This window comes from Hemitrygon akajei, chromosome 6, assembly GCF_048418815.1.
Source record: "Hemitrygon akajei chromosome 6, sHemAka1.3, whole genome shotgun sequence".
Classification (NCBI taxonomy): domain Eukaryota; kingdom Metazoa; phylum Chordata; class Chondrichthyes; order Myliobatiformes; family Dasyatidae; genus Hemitrygon; species Hemitrygon akajei.
In genome coordinates this window covers 174,143,307-174,170,173 of record NC_133129.1, presented here as the reverse complement: position 1 = coordinate 174,170,173, position 26,867 = coordinate 174,143,307, and the positions used below count along the sequence as shown (strand labels likewise).

Below are 26,867 nucleotides of genomic sequence, written 5' to 3'. Positions count from 1 at the left end.
CTGGTCAAAGCCCTTCATTTGTACAGCCAGTCATTGAATGTCCGTTTCCCTCCACAGACGCTGCCTGACCTGCTGAGTTCCTACATATATTGAATGTTGCTGCAGATGCCAGCATTTGCAGTCTCTTGTAGATTTCTTATTTCCTTATCAGTTGTCAGGACCTATTCCTTCTTATAATGTTTTTATTTATATCGCAGTAATTTTGAATTTTCTTCTTTCCATGTGTGTAAAAGAGAGCGGACAGTTAACCATTTTCTCCGACTTGTTGGGACTTGACTTGAGAGCTTGCTGATTGACAGTTCTGTGAGCCAATGAAACGGGGGGAAACCGGGGCCGAACCCGGAGCCGGCAACCAATGGAAGGCGGGGTGGGGTTGGCCAGGAGTTACCGAAGTTTTAAGTTTGGACGGAGGGAAAATTCCCCTTCGGTGCGGTGACGTGAGAAGTGATCTCACACAGACTCCAGCACGGAAGCAGCTTGTTATTTGTGAAGCTTCCTGGTGTTAAAGCAGCCGCGTTCGGACCATGGCCAGCTTCAATGGGTCGTCGGGCAGTGGGGACAATCGGAGGGTAGCGCCGGGTCCCGGTGAGTGAATCCAGTGGGCAAGACACGGGGTAGATCTGGTATGGGCTGCTGCCGATGCCAGCCCGGCGTCCCCCTGCAATGAAGCAGAGTTGCCGGGAACCCTACTGTACCGGGTCAAATGTCTGAGACTCCTAGCTGCTGGTAATCGGAGGCGTTGATCTGTAAATCGCTGTAATTTTAAATTCAGTATTTAAGTAGGGCTGGAGTTAACTAATTTCACCAACTGGGAGGTAAACTCATCTAGTTCGCCCGGGGCCTTGGAGGATAAAATTCTGATCCCCTTACCTGGTCTTGACCGGTAAAATGCCGAGGGAACTCAGTCAGGCATCTGAAGAGAAGTAGACAGTTGACATTTCGGGTCCGGGACCCATCATCCTGATTTCTAGGCTGTCTGGGCTGCACCGTGTGTTTGCTGAGTCTGTTCCGGTCTCTCCACGACCCACAAGATCTGAACGGGGAGCGAATTCGGAGACTGGAACTGCGGAGGGACTTGGGTGTCCTCATGTGGGATTCCCTAACTTGCAGCTTGGTGTCGGTAGTAAGGATGTCAAGTGTAATGTGAGCTATTATTTCCAGAGCTCTAGTACACAACAGCAAGAATATAATACTGAGGCGATTTTATGCGCTGAGAGTTTCCAGAGAGGTTTTAACAAGAATGATACCGCGAATGAAAGGGTTAATACACGAGTAAAATTTGATGGCTCAAGGTCTGTATTCGCTGAAGTTTAGGAAAACGAGGAATCCTATTGAAACGGACAGAATACTGAAAAGTCTGGATGCAGTATCGGTGGAGAGGGTGTTTCCAATAGTCGGAGAGTCTAGAGCCAGAGAGCACAGCCTGGAATAGAGGGCCGCCCCTTTGGAACAAATATGAGGAGGATTTTTTTTTAATCCAGAGGGTGGTGCATCTTTGGAATTCTTTGTAGCTAAGTACTGTGGAAGCCAAATCATTGGATATCTTTAAAGCTGAAGTTGATATGTTCTTGATGAGTAAAAGTGTAACAGAGGTTACTGGGACCATAAGATCATAAGACATTGATGCAGAATTAGGCCATTTAGTCCATCCAATTAGCTCTTCCATTGGATCATGGCTGATGTATTTTCCCTCTCAATCCCATTCTCCTGCCTTTTCCCCATAGTCTTTGACAAAAATTCAAGTAAATAACATTCACTGCCTCTCCTTTGTCTATACTGCGTGTAGAAAGTTAACAGGTTCTCCTTAACAAGTTCCTGGAGAATTGTCAGGCAAAATTTCTTTTTAAGGAAACCATTCTGACTTCAGCCTGTTTTATCATGTGCCTCCTGGTACCCAGAATTCTCATCCTTGGTAATGTGTATTGACTCTTATATCTTGAAGTCAGACTAACTGGCCTATAATTTCCTGTCTTATCCCTCCCTCCCTTCATAAAGTGTGAAGTGGCAATTGACAATTTCCTGTCCTCCATTCCAGAAGTTAATGATTTTTTGAAAGATCACTACTAATGCCTCCACATCTTCTTCAGCCACCTCTTTCTGAATCCTAGTGTGTAGTCCACATGGTCCAGGTGACTTATCTACCTTCCCAAGCACCTTCTCGTCTAATAGTAACTGCACCATTCTGCTCTCTGGCCCTCTAAGATTTCTGGTTTACTGCTGGTGTCGTCCAAGGTGAAGACTGACATAAAAAGACAGGAGAAGGGGATTGAGCAGAAAATTAAATCAGTCACGATTGAATGGGCCAAAAGGCCTAGTTCTGCTCTTTCATTTTATGGTCTTGTGAAGATTCATTCCCAGTTTTGTATGTTAGTTTATGATTGTCACATGCTCTGAGAAACGTACAGTGAAAATCATGTTGCAGTCCATACAAATGTTAATATGATTAATAATGAACTTAGTACTGAGGAGAAGCAATAACAGAATTTAGGGTTCCAGAGGAAAAGCGTTTTGGCAGACAACAAGGTGCAAGGCCATGATGAGGTAGATTGTGAGGTCAAGAGAGCCTTTTATCGTACAAGAGTTATGTTCTATTACAGTGGGATAGACATGGTCAATTCTATATGGATGGATTCTGCAGTGAAATGCTTGGGCCTGGAACCTGCCTAGCGAAGCAGGATGTGTTTTAAACCAGTCATAAAGCCACACATAGCATTGTACATTGTGCTTTTGTGTTATTGTGTTTTTTATGATTTTTTTTTAAAATGCTGCATCAGATCTGGAGTAACAGTCATTTCGTTCTCCTTTACACTTGTGCCCTGAAGAATGACAATAAACAATTTTGAATTTTGAATATGGAAACTGTATCATACCAAAGAAAACGGGATAAAAGGATGGTGGAATCTGGAGCATCAAACAATCTGTTGGAGAAACTCAGTCCATTTGAAGGGTCTTGACCTGAAATGTCGACTGTCCATTTTTCTCCATAGATGCTGCCCGACCCTTCTGAGTTCCTCCAGCATTTTGTGTGCTGCTCCGATGTCCAATATCTGCTATCTTCAGTGCCTTCATTACATGTGACTGCAGAACAATCAAGGAAGTTGACTCTTAAGTTGTTCTAATCCTTTTTTGTAATTCTTTATCCCCTGGAAAGTAGGAGAAAGAGGGAAGATTTAACAGAGGTATATAAATTATTTTGTATTTGAGGGTGAATACAAGCTGGCTTTTTCCACTGGGGTTGGGTGAGACTAGAACTAGAGGTCATGGGTTAAAGGTGAAAGGGTAACTTCTTCACTTAGAAGATTGTGTGAGATGCCGGCTCACACAGCTGTCGAATTTGATGCAGGCTCAATTTCAACACATCAGAGAAATTTGGATAAGTACATGGACGGGAGGCGTATAGAGGATTATGGTCCCGATGTACATCAATGGGACTAGGTAGAACAATAGTTTAGCATGGACTAAATAGGCTGAAGGACAAACAAAAGAAAACCTGTAGCTGTTGGAAATCTAAGCAATACATATTGAATGCTGGAGAAACTCAGCAGGCCAGGCAGCATCTATGGATAAGAGTATTGTAGACGTTTTGGGCTGAGACTCCTCATCAGGCCTGTTTCTGTGCTGTAGTGCTCTATGATCCTGTGAGAAGATAAATAGAACTGATTTAACTGTGACTATGCAAATTCAGTTCCAGTAAGCACTTTACTCTCATATTCATGTAATATAATTGCCACCTTTGCTCTTCTTACTTCTCTACATTACTGGCTGTAATAATAAAAAGGTCTGGTCAGCCACGCCCTAGATTGTTGTGCATAGGTCTGGTCTCCTTGCCCAAAGAGGGATATGCTTGTGATAGAAGGAGAGCAGTCAACATTTACCAGATTGATTACTGGTATGGTGGTATTACCATTTGAAGAGAGAACAGTCAAACAGGAACTATGCTTTTGAGTCGAGAAAAATTAGATGCGTTGCTAACTTGGTTTTTATTGTCACATGTACCAAGGTTCATAAAATTATGAGAGGCAGTAAACAGACAGTATACTTTTCCCAGGGTTGGAATATTTTTCCAGAGGGCATGTATGTAAGGTGAGGGAGGGTAATTATGAGGAGCATGTTGTTTTACACAGAGAGTGTTGGTCGGGAATGTGCTGTCTGGGATTGGAGAAGAGGCAGACACATTAGGAATTTTTTTGAGACGTTTGAATGGGCACATGAATGAGAGAGGAATGGAAAGCTAGGGACACTGTGTAGGCAGAAGGGATCAGTCTAGTTGGTCTTTTGGTTACTAATTTAGTTGATCTGGCACAACATTATGAGCCGAAGGCCCTGTATGTTTTATGTACAGTGAAAAACTTTGTTTTGCATGCCGTCCATACAGATAATTTCATTACATCAGTTCATCAAGGTGGTAGAAATCAATAACAGGATGCAGAATATGGTGTTTCAGTTACAGTGCAGATTCAGGTTCATTTATTTATAAAATTTACTGTACATTGAAACATATACAATGTACACAATGGCTGCTGCCATCAGGTAGAAGTTACAGGAGCCTCAGGACTCACACCACCAGATTCAAGAACAGTTACTACCCCTCAGCCTTGCATAAAAAGAGATAACTTCACTCAACTTCACTTGCCCCATCATTGAAATATTCCCATGACCAATGGACCCACTTTCAAAGGCTCTTCACCTCATATTCTTGCTGTTTATTTCTAGTTATTTATATTTGCATTTGCACAGTTTGTTGTTTTCTGTGCTCTGGTTGAAAGCCCTAGATGGGTGGCCTTCCATTGATCCTGTTACAGTTACTATTTTATAGATTTGCTGAGTATGCCTAAAAGAAATGAATCTCAGGGTTGTATATGGTGACATCTATGGACTTTGATAATAAAATTTGCTTTGAACTTTGAAATGCATCATTTAGGTTAATAGCCATTGTAACCTGAGGATGTGCTGGGGCAGCCTGCAAGTGAAGCCACACGTTCTGATGCCAACATAGAATGCCAACCATGGGGCGGCATGATGGGTAGTGGTTGGCAGAATGTTTCGTGGTACCAGCGACCCGGGTTCAATTTCTGCCGCCGCCAGAGAGGAGTGTGTACGTTCTCCCCATGACCGTATGGGTTTCCTCCAGGTGCTCCGGTTTCCTCCCACAGGCCAAAGACATACTGGTTGGTAGGTTAATTGGTCATTGTAAATTGTCCTGTGTATAGGCCAGGATTAAATCGGGGGATTGCTGGGCGGCGGGACTTGAAGGGCTGGAAGGGCCTATTCCACACTGTATCTCAATAGGCATCCGTTAGTCTCGAGAGACCATGGATTTGTGCCTTGGAAAGTTCCCAGGGCGCAGGCCTGGGCAGGGTTGTATGGGAGACCGGCAGTTGCCCATTCTGCAAGCCTTCCCCTCTCCTCGCCACCGATGTTGTCCAAGGGAAGGGCGCTGTATCTCAATAAACAATAAATAAATAAATGTTCACAGAACACAAACAACAATAACAGAACAGCAGCAAGAAAGCAAATACAGCAAAACGAACAGAAAACAAGCAGGCAGAAATAAAGTGCAAGGTCGTAATGAGGTAGATTGTGAGGTTAGGATTCCATCTCGTACACGGAGGCTTTAGTAGAATTATAACAGTAGGGCCATTCTGTCCTTAAGCATGTCTTCAGACTTCTCTGCTTTCCATCTGATGGGAGGCGGAAGAGGAGAGAATGTTCAGAGTCGATGAGGTCTTTGAATATGCTAGCTGCTTTATCAAGGCAGCCAGAAGCATCGGTGGAATCCGTGGAGGGGAGGACGATTACCGTGATGTGCTGAGCCATGTCCACGACCCCCTGCAATTTTTTGCGTTCACGGGCAGAGCAGTTGCCGTACCCAGCTGTGTTCTCATTGAATTGTTCAAGGATCCAACGAGGCTCGACAGGGTAGAGAACATAGATGATGCTTCCTTCCCCTAGATTGTCTAACGTTGAGAGTCGCTGCCTCAAAACGGGGATTTGCTCATTTGAGAGCGAGATGCAAAGTTTCCTCATGTATGAAGTCGTGGAGATGCCATCGCTGATTCTCATCAAAATGGAGCTCAATGAATTTATAAGTTTTGAGAGAATCTAGAGATATGGGGTTAATATAGGAGTGTGGTTAAAAGATTGGACAAAATCTTTCTGAATTGTGGCGCAGACCCGTAGGTCTGACTGGACTAATTCTGCTTCCTTTCCATCCTTGGAGTTGTTCTGGTTGCTTGGCTATGGGAAAGATGCCATTAGATTGGAAGAGATGCAGAAAAGACTCATGAGAATTTATCAGGAATGGAGAGCTTGAGTTATTGGGGGAAGGTGAACAGCCTGGAACATCTTTCTTTGGAACATCGGTGACTGAGCGGAGAGGAACATGGATAAAGTGAATGACCGCAGTCTTTTCCCCAGAGGAGAGGTGTCTAAAACTAGAGGCCATACTTTTAATGTGAGAGGGAGAAGATTAAAAAATGAGAGCTGAATGGCAATGTTTTCACACAGAGGGTGGAGGACACTTGAAACGGGCTGCCAGAGGAACTGGTAGAGGCAGATACGACTGTAATGTTCCAAAGGCATTTAGGCAGCTATCTTGCTTGGAAAGGGAGGAACATAAGAACGTAAGAGATAGGAGCAGGAGTCGGCCATCTGGCCTGTCAAGCCTGCTCCACCATTCAATAAGATCACGGCTGATCTGGCTGTGGACTCATCTCCATTCACCTGTCTTTTCCCCATAACCCGTAATTCCACTAATATGCAAAAATCCATCCAACCTTGTCTTAAATATATTTACTGAGGTAGCCTCCACTGCTTCATTGGGCAGAGAATTCTATAGATTCACTACTCTCTGGGAAAAGCAGTTCCTCCACATCTCCGTCCTAAATCTGCTCCCCCGAATCTTGGGGCTATGTCCCCTAGTCCTAGTCTCACCTACCAATGGAAACAACTTTCCTACATCTATCTTATCTATCCCTTTCATAATTTTATATGTTTGTGTAAGATCTCCTGTCATTCTTCTGAATTCCGGCAGGTACAGTCCCAGGCGACTCAATATCTTCTCATAGTCTAACTTCTCTGAAATCAGCCTAGTGAACCTCCTCTGGGCATCTGACTGCCAAACTTAGGCAAATGGGACTAGCTTGGAGAGACATGGATAAGTGCGTGGATGGGAGTAGTGTAAAGGACTATGGTTTGGGGTGGACCGATGGGATTAGGCAGAATGATAGTTTGGCATGAACTCGATGGGCAGAAAGGCCTGTTTATGTGCTGTAGTACTGTATAACTCTGAGTCTATGACATCTTGGGTTGAAGGGTTTGTCTGACTCATATGTTTTGGTCCTGTCCTTGTTTACAAAATTATTGGAAAGATATTTTTAATATTATCTCAAGAGTTTTAAATATCAATCTCCAACTGCATCCTTTTACTGCAATTTTTGGTTTACCAATGATAGATAATATTCGTCTATCCGCTTCATCTCAACGAATGATTGCATTTGTTACATTAATGGCTAGAAGATCTATTTTACTGAATTGGAAATAAATTAACCCTCCAACTGTATTTCAGTGGTTTTCTCAAACTATTTCTTGTCTGAGTTTAGAAAAAATTAGAAGTGTGGTTTTTGATTCTTCAGTTAAATTTGAGGAAACTTGGAGACCATTTATTCAACATTTTCATATGAGTTAAATGGTCTGATCCTAAACCTTACTGTTATTATCCTTAATTATTTGGATGGAGGTTCGGAGTTATTGGCACTACTGTATGTATTTAACATTATGCAATTGTCCATGTTGGTTAGTTTTTTTTTAAAGTTTTTTTTCAGTTTTTGTTGGGGGTTTTTTCTTCTCTTTTTCGACTCTTTTACATTAATACTATGAGTTTGGGAGGCCTTATATATTGATTATTACATATCTGATTGTTTATTTAAACTATTAATTATGTACTCTCAAACGTTTTGTATTCATAGTTCACTAATGTTTTTCTTAAAATTAATAAAAAGATTTAAAAAGAAAAGAAAGAAGGGTTTGTTTCTGTGCTGTATGCCTCTGTTCTCCTCACTAATGCTATTCGCCAACTTTTTCAACCTTTTCTTCAGAACATGTTCATGGATGTTGGCCTAAGTGCACACTGACATAAGTTCTTGCACTCCTTCCTCTCTTGACCTGCAGACATGGAGAATGACATTAAGTACTGTATCTCCTGGAACTGGAAATTCTTTTAAAATTCAAAATCTTAATTTTGCATATTGTGACCTGGTTGCGTATCAAGATACGTGAACAGTTGCACGATTGACCAGCATTCTGAAAGTATTTGAATAACGTGACATTTTTGGTTATGCTTATTGGTGGGATTTAGACATCATTGGGGAAAGCAAAAATACAATCAGATAAAGCAGCAAGCGGGCAGGCAACAGCTATGGAGTTTATGAACAATGCCTTCCTTTAATAACTGGTCACTGTTTATTCCCTCTTTCTAATCCCCTTTGCATTGATTGGCCAGCAGAACATTTGAGAATCACATTGACGTGGGCCTAAAATGCTGTGCAGACAATACTGATCATCACTGTTCAAGGTCAAGTTCAGTTTAATGTCACTGAACCATGCACGTGCCAAACGAAACAACATTCCTCCGGGCACACAATGCTGGAGGTACTCGGGTGGTCAGGCAGCATCTATGGAGAAGAACACAGCCTGGTCTCTTTTTTTCCACAGATGCTGCCTGACCTGCTGAGTTACTCCAGCATTGTGCGTGTCTCTGTGCGTTGCTTGGATTTACAGCATCAGCAGATTTTCTCTGATGCTGTAAACATTCCTTCAGACCAAGGTGCACAACACTGTTCATCTAACTTACACACACACACAACACAGAAAGTAATATTGCCACAGATAATAAGGTGCATTTGTGACACAAGTTTAAAAAGTAAACAGTATAACGCTCCTGGTTCTTCACAGATGATGAACCCTGGGTGGTGGCAGGAAGTCTGGCCTGGGGGAAGAAGCTGTTTCCCATACTAGCAGTTCTTGTCTTCATGCTATGGTACCTTCTGTCTGATGGTAGAGGGTCAAAGAGACTGTTGGACAGATGGGAGAGATAATTGACAATGTTAGGGTCCTGTGTACGCAGCACTCCAGATAGATATATCAGTGGATGGGAGAGAGACCCCGATAATCCTCTCACAGTCCCTGGAGGGACTTGCAGTCAGATGCCTAACAATTCACGTACCAGACGGTGATGTGGCTGGTCAAGACACTCTCAGTGGTGCTCCTGTGAAACTTGGTTAGAATTGTGGGAGGGAGCCTTGCTCACTTCAGTCTCCTCAGGAAGTGGAGACACTGCTTTGCTTTCTTCACCAAATAGTTGGTGTTGAGGTAGTCTCCATTCAAATAGTCAACACTTCTGGGTACACAAGGCAGATACTGCAGATCCTGACAGGTAATTGTAAGTGGTTCATGGAAACATCTTTTTTTATATATTTCTCTCCAAAATTATGGACTTAAAAGATCCACTTTAACTCTATTGACTTGATTGGAACTGGTTCATTATTGTCACATGTTACCAAGGTGCAGTACATACTGTTCACGTGGGTCAAATCCTTACACAGTGCATTGATCAGATTAAGATTATCTTTACTTGTCACCTGAACATTGAAATCTACAGTGAAGTGTGTTGTTTGTGTCAATGACCAACATGGTCCAAATATGTGCAGGGGGCAGTCTGCAAGTGTCACCATGCTTCCCAGACCAAAGTAACATGCCCACAACTTACTAACCGTAACCTGTATATTTTTGGACTCAGGGAGGAAACCAGAGCATCTTGAAGAAGCCCACGCAGACGTGGGAAGAATGTACAAACTCCTTAAAGACAGTGGCAGGAATTGCACCCTGGTTACACTAACCAGTATGCTACAAGTTGAACAAGTTAGGTCTTTATTCTTTGGAGCGTAGAAGGTTGAAGGGGGACTTGATAGAGGTATTTAAAATTATGAGGGGGATTTGACATGGATAGGCTTTTTCCATTGAGAGGAGGGAAGATTCAAACAAGAAGACATGAGTTGAGAGTTAGGGGGCAAAAGTTTAGGGGTAACATGAGGGGGAACTTCTTTACTCAGAGAGTGGTAGCTGTGTGGAACGAGCTTCCAGTAGAAGTGGTAGAGGCAGGTTCGATATTGTCATTTAAAAAAAAAAAATTGGATAGGTATATGGGCAGGAAAGGAATGGAGGGTTATGGGCTGAGTGCAGGTCGGTGGGACTAGGTGAGAGTAAGCTTCGGCACAGACTAGAAGGGCCGAGATGGCCTGTTTCTGTGCTGTGATTGTTATATGGTTATATGTTATATGGTTATTCTGTACTGCTTTTCCATGACATAGTGTGTGGTAAAACAATAACAGAATACAGAATAACAGCTACAGGCAAAGTGCATTGTTGATGGGCGATGACATGCAAGATTATTACAAGGTATAAACGCAAGAGATTCTGCAGATGCTGGAAATACAGAGCAGCATACACAAAATGCTGGAGGAACTCAGCATCTATGGAAGAAAAATCAATTTATCCTCCTCACTCCCACCCACCTGGCTTCACCTATCCCCTTCTAGCTTGTACTTCTCCCCTTCACTTCCCCCTGAACCTTCTTATTCTGGCATCTTCCCCATTCCTTTCCAGTCCTGGTGAAGGGTCTCGACGAGAAATGTCAACTGTTTATTCGTTTCCATAGATGCTGCCATGCTTGCTGAGCTCCCCCAGCATTTTGTGTGTGTTGCTTATCGTAACAAGATAGATTTTGAGGTCAGGAGTCCATCTTATTGTATTAAGGAACTATTCAGTAGCCTATGACAGCCTTAGGATGTGCTTTCGTGCTTTTGTATCTTCTGTCTGCTGGGACTAAGGGAAGAAGAGAGAAAGTTTGAGGTGTGTGGGATGGATGTACATACTCAGGATTTCATTCCCGCTTCAGTCAGCACTGCGCGATACCCAGTGTTGTATTACCACAAGATTAGTGGTGTTGAATTTCACTGGATGCTTTTCAACGTGTTGCTGAACCTTGTGCATCCAAATGCACGTGTTTCTCATTAAGGGTAATAATCACACTAGCTCCAGGAACGGGGATGTATCCTGCACCATGAATATTGTTCAAAGTTCAAAGTACGTATGTTAGCAAAGTTTGTATGCAGTAAATAACCTTGAGATTCATCTTCTCCACAGACAGCCACAGAGCAACGAAAATCCTAGAACCCGTACAAAGGAAAACATCAAACACCACCCCCTCCATGTGCAAAAAAAACACACCAATGGCAAAAAAAATTGCAAAGAATACAGAAGATAAAACATAAAAACAAGAGTCTTGGCATACTTATATTCATATTGTCCTTGGAATCCCACCATAATTTGTTTTCAACTCCTATAACCATTGGTGATATAACCCATGTCATCTATCTGTAGAGATTGCAATGTTCTTATGTGTGTTTATTTTCAGGCTCGAACAATGAAACTTTACGCAGACAATCAGGAGCTATCATGCGAAGGTGTGTAACGTCATTTTACAATTTGATTTTTTTTTGCTGATCAGTTAATGAAGCAGAACGCCAACTTTAATTCTTTTTGAAATGCAAATCTTCAGGTTTTAACAAGCTGAGGGAGTTAGAAAACACTGGACCATAGAACAGTACAGCCCATGATGTTTTGCTGATCTTCTAACCTACTCCATGATAAATCTAGCCCTTCCCACCTACACAACCCACTTTCACCCATGTACATATCTAAGAGTCCCTTAAAATGTCCCTAATCTATCAGGCTCTACCACCAGGCACTTATCACTGTGTAAAATAAAAACCTACTTGTGACATCTCCTCTGATCTTCCCTCCACTCATCCTGAAAGGATGTCTACTGCATTGCTGACCTGTCCACTCTGGCTGTCCCTCTTATAATCTTATACACCTCAATCAAGTTGCCTCTCATTCTCCTTTGCTCTGAAGAGAAACGTTCTAGCATGCTCACATTTTCAGAATCTTATTGAAATGTGTTAACATATTGTATCTACTGTTGTACTTCTCATGAAGAAAGTGCCAAAGAAAACAGATTGTAGATGAATGTTGGTGCCAGATGGGATGGTTTGAGTATCTCAGAATCTGCTGATCTCCTGGGATTTTTGCTCACAACAGTCCCTAGAATTTGTAGAGAATGGTGTGAAAAGCAAAAGAAAAAATCCAGTGAGCGGCAGTTCTGTGGATGACAAGTGCCTTGTTAATGAAAGAGGTCGGAGGAGAATGGTCAGATTGGTTCAAACTGACAGGAAGGCGACAGTAACTCAAATAACTACACGTTACAGCAGTGGAATGGAGAGGAGCATCTCTGAATGCCCAACACGTTTAACCTTGGCGTGGATGGGCTACAGCATTAACTATTTCAAAAATGCATCTCACACTTGTGAAGACTTCCCATTGTCCTTCAAAATAGCTACTGGAATAATGCAGGAGGATGGAAAGAAATGGGACATCATATGTACCAAATGTGTTAGAATTTTACAGAACACCTCGCTCATTTAAAAAAAAAATCTTTGTGCAGGTTTGTTCTGGAGACAATCCAGGAAGAGGATCCAGAAGTGCAGCTGAGCCCAGAGGATGTCGGTGGGGTCGCGAGTGAGATTAATGAGCCGGGCATTAAGGAGATATGTAAAAGTTTAAAGAAAATTGGGGATGAGTTGGATAAAAATACTGAACTTCAACAGTAAGTAACAGCAATGTAGACATATGCATTTACTTTATTGCTTCGTAGTAACTGACTTAACACATTTTTAAAGATAAGATCAGCTTTATTTGTCGCACGTGCATCGATACATGCAGGGAAATGTGTAATTTTGTGACACTTCGGCAGTCTGAGCTACCCACCTGCTTCCAGCAGACTTCACTATACCGATGCCTAAGAAGAACGAGGTAACCTGCCTCAATGACTATCGTCCAGTAGCACTCACATCCACAGTGATGAAGTGTTTTGAGAGGTTGGTGATGAAACATATCAACTCCTGCCAGAGGTGTGACTTAGATCTGCTCCAATTTTCCTGCTGGAGCAACAGGTCCACAGCAGATGCCATCTCATTGGCTCCTCACTCAACCCTGGAACATCTGGACAGTAAAGAATATGTACATCAGGGTGCTCTTTATCAACTACAGCTCCATTCAATACCATCATCCCCTCAAAAGTAATCAATAAGCTCCAGGCTGTTGGCCTCAATATTGCCTTGTGCAATTGGATCCTAGATTTCCTCACTTGCAGACCTCAGTCAGTTGGGGTTGGCAACAACTTCTCCTCCACGATCCCGTCAGCAGAGGTGCATCAAAAGGCTGTGTGTTTAGCTCCCTGCTCTACTCGCTTTACACTTATGTCTGTGAACCAAAGGGGATAATTTCACTTGTTTTCAAGAACTCTTCATCTCATTATCTTGATATTTATTGCCTACTTATTTATTATTATTTTTTTCTTTTTTGTATTTGCACAGTTTGTTGTCTGACCAAAAGACAAATGGTCTTTCATTGATTCTATTATGGTTATTATTCCATTATGGATTTCTTGAGTATGCCTGCAACAAAATGAATCTTGGGGTTAGTCATGGTGACTAATATGTACTTTGATAATGGATTTACTTTCAACTTTGAAACCAAATGAATGAAGATTGCATTGAGCAGCACACAAGTCTCACTATGCTCGGGCGCCAGCACAGCATTCCCACTACTTACCAACCCTAACCTGTATGTCTTTAGAATTTGGTGACTTAATAGAGGTGTACAAGATGATACGAGGCATTGGTCAAATGGACAGCCAGAGATTATTTCACAGGGCAGAAACGGCTACTACAAGGGGGCATAATTTTAAAGTGATTGGAGGAGAGTATAGGGCGATATCAGAGGCAAGTATTTTATTCAGAGTGTTGTAGATATGTGAGCTTGCAGCCAGGGGTGGTGGTAGAGGCAGATACATTAGGGGCATTTAAGAGACTCTTAGATGGGCACATGGATGAAAAAATGGAGATCTATGTTGGAAGGAAGGGTTAGATTGTTCTTGGAGCAGGTTAAAGGGTCAGCACATTTTCTAGGAAAGTCTGGCCAGTGACTCTTAAGTGTATACTAAGAGCATTGGCAGTGGCACTGAGAACTTATCAAAGTCAAGTTTATTGTCATGTGCGTAAGTACACTAAGCACAGATGCAATGTAAAGCTAAGTAGTAACAGCAGCAATGATTCAGATAACAGATAGAAAAATGTAAATTAAATAAAAATTATGCACAGTTCTTGTGAGAAAGAATACAATTAGAAACACAGTGCTTTACAGTGCAAAGTGATCATAGTGTTGCCATACTGAGATAGTGATTAGGATTGTGCAAGTTGGTTCAAGAAATGAATTGATAGCTGTTCCTGAATCTGGTGATGTGGTACTTCAGGCTTCAGTACTTTCTACTTGATGATAGTTGCAAAAAGATGGCAAGGCCTGGACAGTGGGTATCTCTGATGATACATGTCTTCTTGAAGTAGTGCCTCGTGTGAATACAACAGATGGTGGGAGGAATGTATCAGGGTGGTTTTAATACATTGACAAACCAATATATTTGTGTTGAGAGGACAAAGATACCCACTCTAAACAGTGGAAGCACCTCTCAAACAAGTCCAATACATCCTGTTTCAATTGTGGCAAAATCTTCAGGTTGTACAGTGGCCTTATCAGAACCAGACTGGAAGCAAAATTAAAAATAAAGTTTGAAGTAAATTTACTATCAAAGTGTCATCATATAATTGGTGAATACAATTCGAACAACCCGTGATACGTTGATGACATAGTGCTGTCAGCTACTTCTGAGGAGAGGTTCCAAGAAATACTAGAAAAGTCATCGAAGGAAGTACAAAGAGAGGATTGATCATCAACTCCAAGTAAACCAAATGTATGGTTGTCACAAAGGATCATGAAACACAGAAATGGGAACTGAAAGTGGACAACGAAACAATTAAACAAACACATAAGATGAGACAGTAAGGGAGCACGATAATATCTGATGGTAGGTTTGATGTTGAAGTTAGGAGGATGACTGGGATTGTTAAATACACATTCAAGCTCTTGAGCAAGATACTAAAGAATAACCTAATTTCTATGGGTACGAAACTCAGTATTGTAGTACTACGTTCATTCCACACTGACATATGGAAGTGAATGTTACACAATTTCTAAGCAAAATGAGGGAGAGCTTGAAGCTGTGGAAATGTGGTTCTTGAGAAGAATGATGAAAATATGGTGGAAGGACAGAGTAACAAATGAGGAAGTGTTGCAGGAAGCCGGAATAAGAAGAGAGCTGATATCATCAATCAGGAAAAGGCAGGTGGAATTTCTGACGTATGTACTGAGGAAAGAGAAGCTCGAACATCTTGCAGAGATGGGACAAATTGATGGAAGAAGAAGTCGTGATCAACAGCACATGACGTTCATGATTTATATTAAGGGATGGACAGGCAAATAATATAGAAAGAGAAAAATAAATTAAGTAAATCAATTGCAGTAAGTGTATGTATGTACAGTATATATAAAATACATTAGTAAATATATATAATTGAATTGAATTTTAATCTATTCAATAATATATATTGAATAGATTAAAATAGTGTAAAAACAGAAATAATACACTATATCTTACTGTAATTTATATATTATGTATTTCACTGTACTGCTGCTACAAAACAACAGATTTCACAGCATATGTTGGTGACAATAAACAAGATCCCGATTCTGTGTTGAGTAGATTTTCTCCTTATGTATTGAGTAGAATCATGAACAGTATTCTAATGAAACCTAACAAATGTATTTGCATTTGTATCATACCTCCTTGCTGGTATATTGTCTAAACTAACTAAAGGTGGCAATGATCTTCTATCCCTTCTTAACCATCTAATCTGAAGGAATTTAGCAGGTAATTGAGTCTGCATATGCAGAAAAACTTTTTGAAAGGTTTTCAATGTGTTTCCTGCTTTGGTTTAAAAATTACATCTGCAGGTATGATTAGTTATCTACAAATAACTACACTTCTCTTTAATGTTTTCTGATGCTAGTGTAATCGACGTAATTCCCATTGACGACATCCGAGATGTATTGCATCAAGTAGCTGTGAAGATATTAACTGCAGAAGACTTGAACTGGGGACGAATTGTGACCTTCCTCTATTTTGCTGGCAAGCTTGTCTTTAAAGTAAGTTGAAATCGCTGCAAAGCATGCTAAATCATGGAATAAATAAGCTTTTAGCTGATAAGTAAGACTTTAAATTCATTCCATAAGATCATAAGGCATAGAAATAGAGGTTGTCCATTCAGCCCATTGACATGGCAATTATAAACCATTACTAACACCAATGTACATTCCATTGGGGCAAAATACATAATGGTTTGATGACATAATAATACATACTCCTTTGGCTAATTACAAGTATCAGGCACCAGATTATAGATTCTATAATTTAGTTGATGCGGCTTCATCACCATTCAATCACGGTTGATTTATTATTCTCAGCTCTGTTCTCCTGCTTTAACCCTGTAAACTTTGACACCCTTACTAAACAAGAACCTATCATACTCCACTTTAAATATGTAGATTCCAATGAATGAGGACCAGTTGATTTTGGCCTGATTAAGTGGCTGCCCCAATTAGCCAAGGTTTCATGGAAATAGTTAAAAAGGTATCATAAAGACAAACCATCATTTGAGTAATTAACTGACAAAAAAACAACAAATTAGAACACTATCAGTACTGCTACAGTGCTATTAAACTGTATTAGTTCCTAATATTTATTGACGGAGGAATTAATGCAGTGTTCGTTGCCATGTTCTTTTGATTGACTGTAAATGAACAAAATCAGTGCAGATAATGGGGTGCCTTTGTACAATCCTTTTGATGATTGTATCCCGCAAATTTTCATTTTAACATTCAAGGTGATCGTCGATACTTTCAAAATCTTCATAGGTCCTAACTTGTTGAAGTATTGAAATTATTCTATTTTCACTCCCAGCCATTTCTGGCATCTCCAAGCCTGAATTCTTGAAAACACGGTGAGCAAAAAGGTGCAGAATTGTCTTCCTGCTTATTTCTCACCAACAATCAATGACAAAAAAATCATTGTGCTTTGTACACAAATACACACAACTAATGCTAGTTAAAAACTGCTCCAAGCATGGTGTAGTGTCTGAAACAGCCATATGAGTGCACAAGAATGATTCTAGTTAGAAATTGTTCGGCAGCAGTCTCCTGCCCCAATTAAGTGGCATAGTGTCCCAAATAAACAAAGGGAATCCCATTCATTTTCTTGATTTGCTTTTGTTCTTTGAAGTGTTGGCCCAAATACATGGCTTCCCAATTAATCAATTACTCGATTAACTGGAATCCTCTGTATATCCAATGACTTGCCCTCCACGGCAATTAATCAATAAGTTCTAAATATTCACCATCCCATTCTCTGTGGCCCTTAACATTCAGATTGCAATACACCAGTGAAGGGTGGAGGCATTTACATTACTTATGCAATTAATCAGAATCTGGTTAATATCACCAGCATGTGACGGGAAATTTGTTAACTCAGCAGCAGCAGTTCAATATAATACACAATAATATAGAAAGAGAAAAGTGAATTAGTAAATTAGTAATTAAATCAATTACAGTAAGTGTTTGTGTATATACTTATAGATTAAAATAGTGGAAAAACAGAAATAATATACTGTATATTTAAAAATGTGAAGTAGTGTTCACAGATTCAATGGCCATTCAGAAAACACTTGACAGAGGGTAAGAAGTTGTTCCTGAATCACTGAGCATATGCCTTCAGGCTTCTGTATCTCCTCCCTGATTGTAACAATGGGAACAAGGCATGCCCTGGGTGATGAGGGTCCTTAATAATGGATGTCTCCTTCGTGAGGCACTGGTCCTTGAAGTTGTCTTGGATACTAGGGAGGCTAGTAGATAACTTGGCAGTGAGATCTAGCAGAGCCTTAGAATTGTAGACCCAGGCCAGGTCTCAAAATGATGATGTTGTCCCCTACAGCTGCTTCCATTACCTCCCACCCATGTGGAATGCTCCGGTTAGAGATTGCACAGAGGAAGAGTTAGTGTCGGATGTGATACCCCCAATCGAAAGCCTGTTAGCACCTGATCACCATGTTACGAATAATACATAAGATAACAGAGTCATATCCCACACAAAATCAGCAAGTAAAAGGAACCAATAAAATCAGAAGCAGATAAACAGATTGAGGGATGAACAAGTTATATTTCATTAGGAGTTTGAGGAGATTTGGTATATCATCAAAGACACTTGAGAATTACTGCAGATGTACCGTGGGGAGCATTCTAACTGGCTGCATCACCATTTGGTATGGAAGGGTTACTGCACAGGATTAAAGTAAGCCAAAGAGAATTGTAAACTTAATCAGCTCCATAGTATCCAGGACATCTTCAAGGAGTGATAACTCAAAAAAGGCAGTGTCCATCATTAAGGATCCCAGACATCCAGGGCATGCCTTGTTCTCATTGTCACCATCAGGAAGGAGATCCAGAAGCCTGAAGGCACGCACTCAATAATTCAGGAACAGCTTCTTTCCCTCTGTCATCAGATTTCTGAATGGACATTGAACCCATGAACACTACCTCACTACCTTTTTTATTTTTACTTCTGCACTACATACTTAATTTGTTTTATATATACTTCTGCCACAAAGACAGCCAGTTTCGCAACATATGCTGGTGATATTAAACCTGTTACTGATTCTGATACTGCTTTTTATAATTCTGTCCTCTTTTGCAGGCCCTAAAAAGTGCGAAAGCCTTGATTCAACAGATAATAAACTGGTCTTTAGATCTGATTCAAGTCCGTGTGATCCCATGGATTGAGCAACAGGGTGGATGGGTGAGTTGATGCATTGATAGTTTGCATAGACCTTCAAGGAAAATGGTGGGTGAGACCACAGAGATGATGCCCCCTGGTATGGTAACAAAATGTTTGCAAATAAATTGCCATGGTTGGGGTGTATATATATGTAAGTATGTATTTCTTTATATATTGTATTTGCACAGTTTATCTTCTTTTGTACATCAGTTGTTTATCAGTCTTTGTTTTGTGTAGTTTTTCATTGATTCTATTGTGTTTCTTTGTTCTACTGTGAATGCCTACAAGAAAATGATCCTCGGTATAGTATGTGCATGAACTTTGAAGTACATATATATCACATATACTACCCTGAGATTTGTTTTCTTGCAGGCATTTATAGGACAATATAGAAATACAATAGAATTTATGAAAACCTACAAATGGCAGTGACTGATAAACAGCCAATTTGCAAAGGAAGACAATTATAGCAAACAGTTTTAGAGTCCTTGATAGTGAATCTATAGGTTGTGGAATCAGTTCAGCATTGAGGTGGGTAAAGATATCCCCACTGGTTCAGGACCCTGATGATTGTAGGATAATAACTCTTCCTGAACCTGGTGGTGTGGGACCTAAGGCTTCTGTACCTTCTTCCCAATGGCAGCAGCTAGAAGAGAGCGTCACCTGGATGGTGCAAGTCCTTGATAGTGGATGCTGCTATCTTGTGGCAGCACTCCTTGTAGATGTGCTTAATGGTGGATAGGGCTTTGCCTGTGATGGTCTGGTCTGTATTCACATTATTTGAATCATTTTCCATTCTTGGGAGTTGGTGTGCCCAAACCAGGCCATGATACAATCAGTCAGGATTCTCTCTATTGTGCATCTATAGAAGTTCTTCAGAGTTTTAGATGAAGTGCCAATTTCTGCAAACTTCTAAGAAAGTAGAGGCATTGTTGTGCCTTCTTTGTGATGGCACTTAGGTGCTGGTCTCAGGACAGATTTGCATATATGATAATGCAAATTACCTTCTCCACCTCCAATCCCATATTCAGGCCTAGCTCATGGACCTCCAGTTGTTTTCTCCGTCAATCAATAATCAGCTGTTTGGTTTTGATCACATTGAGTGAGAGGTTGTTGCTATGGCAACATTCAACCAGATTAATTAAGTTCAGCAACCTTATGTTCTGTGCTTTCATCCAAGCCATTTATACCTCTGAAACAGATTGTCTTCTCCAATCTGGATGGCAACTAAATTGATATGGCTGAGGTTGGGCAGTTGGTATACAACTAGATGCAGTGTGTAGTGAGCTTGTGAGGCAGGACAGGTAGATGATAGGGCAAAGTTGCAGCTGCAGTCAGTGGGACGAATTGAAGTGTGACATGGGGTGTATACGGAATAAGGTAGCACCGTTAGAGATTGGCAGGTATGATGTGAGCATCACGGAGTCATGGCTGAAAGAAGATCAGAATTGGAAGAATACACCCTGCATCAAAAGGACAGGCAGGTAGGCAGAGGGAGTGGGGAGGTTCTGTTGGTTTAAAAAAAAGAAATTAAACCCTTAGAAATAGGTAACAAAAGATTGGAAGATGTAAAATCATTGTGGGTAAGAGTTAAGAAAATGCAAGGGTATGAAGACCCTAATGGATTTATATACAGGCCTCTGAATAGTAGCCAGGAAGTGAGTTACAAATCACAACGGGAGATAAAGAAAGCACATAAAAAGTGTAAAGTAATGGTTGTCATGGGGGATTTCAATATGATGGTTGACTGAAAATATTAGGTTAGTGCTGGATCCCAAGAGAAAGAATTTGTGTGATGTCTACGAGATGGCTTTTTAGAGCAGCTTGTGGTTGAGCCCACTAAGGGAAAGGCAATTCTGGATTGAGTGTTGTGCAATGAACTAGATTTGATTAAGGAGCTTAAGGTAAATGAGCCCTTAGAGACAGTGATCATAATATGATAGAATTCACCCTACAGTTTGAGAGGGAGAAGTTAAATTTGTATTACAGTGGAGTAAAGAGAGTTATAGAGGCATGAGAGAGGAGCTGGCCAAAATAGATTGGAAGGGGACACTAAGAAGGATGACAGAACAGCAATGGCTGGAGTTCCTGGGGGTCATTTACAAGGTGCAGGATAGATGCATTCCAAAGGTAACAAGATAAGAGCCTATGGTATTACCGGAAAGGTACTAGCATGGATTGAATATTGGCTGACTTTCAGGAGGCAAAGAGTGGGAATAAAAGGGGCTTTTTCTTGTTGGCTGACTGGTGGTGTCCCCCAGGGGTTGTGTTGCGACCGCTTCTTTATATGTTATACGTCAATGATTTGAATAAAGGAATTGATGGCTTTATGGACTGGTTTGCAAACGATATGAAGATAGGTGGAGGGGCAGGTAGCGTTGATGAAGCAGGGAGTCTTAAGAAGGACTTAAACAGCTTGGGAAGACAGGTAAAATGGCAGATGGAATATAGTGTAGGGAAATGTATAGTCATGCACTTTGGAGAAGGAATGAAGAGTAAATGTACGAGGAGTGTTTGATGACTCTGAGCCTGTACTCACTGGAGTTTAGAAGAATGAGGGTGAAATCTAATTGAAATTGTCAAATATTAAAAAGCCCAGATAGAATGGATCTGGGGAGGATGTTTCCTTTAGTAAGTGAGTCTAGGAGCAGAGGGCAAAGCCTTAGAAAAGAAGGTATCCATTTAGAACAGAGATGAGAAGGAATTCCTTTAGTCAGAGAGTGGTGAATCTGTGGAATTCTTTGTCACAGATGGCTGTGGAAGCCAATTCATTGAGTATATGTAAAATGGGGATTGATAGGCTCTTGATTAGTCAGGGTGTCAAAGGTTATGGAGCGAAGGCAGGAGAATGGAGATGAGAGGGATAATAAATCAGCCATGATGGAATGACAGAGCAGCTTTGATGGACCAAATGGCCTAATTCTGCTCTTGTGTCTTACGATATAAATATTTCAAATTATTTCATTATTTTTCTATTACACACAGTATTTTTAGTTCATTTAAAATCTAATCAAATTTTCTTTGTATGGTTCTTGACTGTCAGTAATGTTTAAAAATAGTTCAAAGACCTTTGGCAGCAATGGCTGTCATTGACTGTTACGGCATTCTGGTGATGGCTGTTAGTAGAGATTGATTTGTTGTGAGGTATCTCTACCCCTGATAACCAAACTTCTGGATTCAGGAGTTGAAGAACCATTAAATGCACAAGAGTCCGCATGAAGTTAGTAGGGGAGTGGCAGGCGGAATTAAGCAAGGCCAAGTCCATTATGCTCAGAATTTTGCAATTCATTCACCAGCTGCTTTTCTTTTTGTTTAGGAGACAATCTTTTCATACTTCGGGAATGCAACATGGCCAACATTCGTCGGCTTCTCTGCGGGCGTAATCACTGGCATTTTGGTGTTTTTGAAACTGACCTAAGGTCAGCACTCCAGTTTGATTTTGAGTGATTGCTTCCTATAGTAATTACAGACTGCAACATTCAGTGGTTCAGGAGGGAATGTCTGCAAAGATCTGTTACACTTGGAACGATTGTTAATAACGGATTTGCTCAATATTGGAGAACTTTACATATATCCTTGTTACTTGATTTAATTTTATATACAGCTTTTATGAATTATTTTATGAATTTTTCTGTCTACGGTGGATCACTTGTTCCAAGATGTTTATATTTTGCGGAATTTGTATTAAAGATCTTTTTAGGTAGATGTGAAAGTGAAACTTGTTAAAACTGTAAGTGTGAAACAAAAACAGAAATGCTGGAAATATTCAGCAGATTGGGCCGCATCTGTGAGAGGAGAAGTAGACAGGAGATTCCACAGATGCTGGAAATCTAGAGTAACACACACACAATCAGAAGGAACTCAGCCGAACAGCCAGAATTTATGGAGAGGAATAAAGAGCCAATGTTTTGGGCCGAGACCTTCTTTAACCTGTTCAATGCCCTCTTGTCTAGTTCTCACATGCTGAACATCCCTAGGATTGTATGCCTTTGTTTCAGAATTCTGGCTCTTTTTGCTTATAGATTGTTTAGTTTCATGCCTTCTTGTTTGAGAATAATGATTTCTATCTTCATTGTTAAATTATCTGTGCTTTTCTTTGGATGATCTCTGCATTGCCTTTGGTCAATGTGCATTAATTTAACTTCTATGTCATTCAAAGATCAGTCCTCTCTATAGATGCTGCCTGGCCTGCAGGGAAATAGTGATATGGATGGACTTGAGTGTTTCCAGCATGTGTTTTTAATATTTTTTTTTTACTAAAACTGCAACTCTTTGTGCTGACCGTATAAAAAATTCCATACTCCTGCAAAACAAATGTAAAACCACCTGTGGAAATAAAAGTTGCCTCCAAAAAAAAGGTAATTTTGCCCTTCAAATTCCTCATTGTAACACTCCCAATAGTATTTCAGATGTCTAACAAATGAAGGACTGACAGCCACACCTCCCCGTATATTGCTTATTGTGCAGGCAATTTAATATCTCAAACCTCTTTCTTCCTAGATTATAGCTGATCTGTTTGTTAATTCCAGCTTCTCTCTCACTTAGTTAATGAAAACCTGCTGAGGGATTTCAATTGCAGCTCGGTACAGATGACAATAATTTGGTCAGAATCTACGGTAATTCCTGGGGATTTCTGCTACTACTTGTCTGGAGAAGTCCTTCTGAAACATCCTAGCTCTAATTTTATGTCAAAATATAGAAGAAAATCAGTAGATCAGGGGGCACTTGTCAAGAGAGAACCTTCTTTAACCTGTTCAATGCCCTCTTGTCTAGTTCTCACATGCTGAACATCCCTAGGATTGTATGCCTTTATTTCAGAATTCTGGCTTGTTTTGCTTATAGATTGTTTAGTTTCATGCCTCCTTGTTTGAGAATAATGATTTCTATCTTCATTGTTAAATTATCTGTGCTTTTCTTTGGATGATCTCTACATTGCCTTTGGTCAATGTGCATTAATTTAACTTCTATGTCATTCAAAGTCATGATCATTGTTAATGTGCGGAATATACGAGGGGTGATTGATGAATTTGTGGCCTAAAGTAGAAGGAGCCAATTTTAGAAAACCTAGCACATTTATTTTTCAACATAGTTCCCTCCTACATTTACACACTTAGTCCAGCGGTCGTGGAGCATACGGATCCCTTCTTTGTAGAATTTGGCGTCTTGGACCTCCAGAAGTGGTCCACAGCAGGGGTGATTGATAAGTTTGTGACCTAAGGTAGAAGGCGATGAGCTATTAACTTCAAACTTTCTGCATATTCACGCAAAGATTTGAACTGCATGAGCATGTAACGAGAGCTGTATAACTCCCAGATTTACCAAGAACCTATCAACCTCTGTCTTAAACACACTTAATATCCTGATCTCCACAGCTGCCTGTGCCACTGAATTTCACAGATTCATCACCTTCTGGCTTGAGAAACTCCTCCTCATCCCCATTGTAAATGGACGTCCCTCTATTCTGAGGTTGTGCCCTCTGGTCATAGACTCCCACACTATGGGAAACATCCACTCTATTGAGGCCTTTCACCGTTCAATAGGTTTCAATGAGATCCCCCTCCCCTCACTCATTCCGTTAAATTCCAGCAAGTACAGTACCAGAGCCATCAAATATTCCTTGTATGATAAGCCTTTCAATCCCAGAATCATTTTCATGAACCTCCTTTGAACTCTACCCAATCCTTTCATCGATAAGGGGCCCAAAACTGCTCACAATACTCCAAGTGGGGCCTCACCAGTGCCTTATAAAGCCTCAGCATTATATGTATGCCTAGGTGCAATGGAATACTTACTTGTAGCAGCGTCATGGGCATGTAACATCAGACGCACAAGAAAACCATCAACGTAAGATACAATGCACTCTGCAACACCCTCAGGAGGATCATATATCCTTCTTGCAAAGTCAAGAAGAGCATCACAAAACCAGAATTTTATATAACTACCATAATTTCCCTGCATTCAGTATTCCAACTAGCCCCCCACCCCCCCATCTGCATTAACCTTTCTTTCAATGTGCTGTGGGCTGGCCCCTCACACCAAGCAGCTGCAAACAAGCGGTCGCCATGGTAACATAGCAGTTTGCACAACTCTATTACAGGTCAGGATGTCAAAGGTCGGTCTTCAATTCTGGCACTGTCTGTGAGGAGTTTGCACGTTCTACCCGTGACCACGTGTGTTTCCTTTGGGTGCTCCGGTTTCCATCCACGGTCTAAAGACGTACTGGTTGGTAGGTTAATTAGTCATTGTAAGTTCTCCTGAGAGTACATGGATTACCAGCTGGCATGGGCTCGTTAGGCCGGAATGCCATGTCTCTAAGCAAATAAGTAACAGAACTCAGCATTGTTTACATCAGCTTTGATCAGACCATGTAGCAATATTAATAATTGGGGTATTTGATGGGGAAAACATTGTGTGTTGTATTTAATAATTCTGAAATGCATGTTAATTGGGTAGAAAGCATTTGGGGTTACTTGACAGCCCTTTGCTTTTCTGTATTCTAGAGAAGATACGCAGGCATTTTGAGTGTATTGTTTGTAGCGATGTTTGTTTAAATCTTTTATTATCTGTATTTGGCAATGTATATTATTCAGTGTAACAGGAGTTCCAACCTGGGGTCCACGGGCTCCTTGCTTAATGGTATTGGTCCATGTCATAAAAAAGGTTGGAGACCCCTTCAGTCGTATGTATTTGACTATAAATATAGCAGACTTTAAATAAATAATTACTTTTGGTTCAAATAATTAAGAGTTCTGCATTAGATTGCTTCTGACTCAATTCTTGCTCCATTCCGCTTTGTTGCATTCACCTTGAGGATCATAACCTCTTCCTTCTTTGTGGTTTTCCTCATGGAACCATTGGAGTTGAATCCTTTCCATTGATTTTAACCCTCCTCCTTTAATTGAATAAGCATCACCAAATAATCGACTGTGTTTGGTGTCTGACATATCCAATGCAGCACTTCCTCTTCATGAATGTTGTAGGATCATAAAGTCACTGTATTCCCCCCGACATAAAACTCCACAGCCTCATCCATTACTGACTGGATAGTTTGTGGTATTAAGTGTTCTATTTTCCTTCATATGTTATTCACATTACCCCCTGTGATAATGATAATGGAGACACAGAGAATCAGTAATTACCCACAAGTACCTTTATTGCCTCAATGGAAGAACACATGCCCTTACACAACCAAATACCTGTGTACACACCTACTAAGTTTTCCTGACCTTCCATGAAAAGTTAAAGAACTGAAAATATAATTCCAGTTAAAAAGGAGTTTCTACTGCTGGCCACATGTTCCTCGTAGTCCAGTTTTGAATAACAGTGTGTCTGTGATACATCCGTGATAGCTAGTCTGCAGAGTTACCACTGCCAGCACACTTGAAGAATCTGTTTTTCTTATAAATTCAAATATTTCATTCCAGTGTCATTGACTGTAGGTCATGGGCCTAGCCTTTAACACCTGTTTATTGGCTCTGCTCCAGACCAGCATCCATTTATTGCCCTCTTCCCTGTAACTGACAATCGGTAATTTATGGCTCTTTGTTCTCAATCAGCAACCAGCTTAAATCACACAGAACAGATTCAGACCCCAACAGTCAAAACCTGCATGTTATATCCAACCAAAGAACACCTCATAAGTGACCTCTTATTTGGAGACGATCCATAATTCAGCAGATTACATGAGGCATCATTGTGTCAACTTTAAAACACTGATCAAGCCAAGCGCTGTAGCTTAAAATGGAGAACTCTTCATAAAATGGCTGCCTCCATCTCCTCCATCATGGCAAGAACAAAGGCAACTGGTCTGTCTGCTTCCACTGTCCTTACTTACTTCAAGTTCACTGGTTTGTACACTGTAGTTCTTTCTGACCAACATCTCTGTGGTGAACTACATATACCTGTCTGGACACGCCCCATGCTGACTGCTCCTGTGGCTCCTCCCGCAGACCCCTGTATAAAGGTGATT

At 40.8% G+C, this 26,867-nt stretch overlaps 1 protein-coding gene across 2 annotated transcripts; it reads left to right on the top strand.

The window, feature by feature from the left end:
• Window positions 1-394: 394 nt before the first annotated feature.
• LOC140729700 (apoptosis regulator BAX) lies at window positions 395-25,638 on the top strand. Of its 2 annotated transcripts, XM_073049785.1 has the most exons (7): window positions 395-585; window positions 11,474-11,522; window positions 12,563-12,724; window positions 16,083-16,218; window positions 18,818-18,919; window positions 22,215-22,317; window positions 24,996-25,638. In XM_073049785.1, the coding sequence occupies exons 1-6, from the start codon at window positions 525-527 to the stop codon at window positions 22,314-22,316; spliced, it is 612 nt and encodes a 203-aa protein (XP_072905886.1). In that variant the 5' UTR covers window positions 395-524; the 3' UTR covers window position 22,317; window positions 24,996-25,638. The 2 variants fall into 2 exon arrangements, with proteins under 2 accessions (XP_072905886.1, XP_072905885.1); XM_073049784.1 differs by having other exon boundaries at window positions 22,215-25,638.
• Window positions 25,639-26,867: the final 1,229 nt, after the last annotated feature.

What these genes read in the sequence shown, in the direction of transcription:
- LOC140729700 (XM_073049785.1), top strand. Translation starts at nt 525, where the DNA reads ATGGCCAGCTTCAATGGGTCGTCGGGCAGTGGGGACAATCGGAGGGTA. An exon ending in GAGGGTAGCGCCGGGTCCCG is followed by an intron (nt 586 to 11,473) that starts GTGAGTGAATCC and finishes GTTTATTTTCAG; the next exon opens with GCTCGAACAATGAAACTTTA. An exon ending in TCAGGAGCTATCATGCGAAG is followed by an intron (nt 11,523 to 12,562) that starts GTGTGTAACGTC and finishes ATCTTTGTGCAG; the next exon opens with GTTTGTTCTGGAGACAATCC.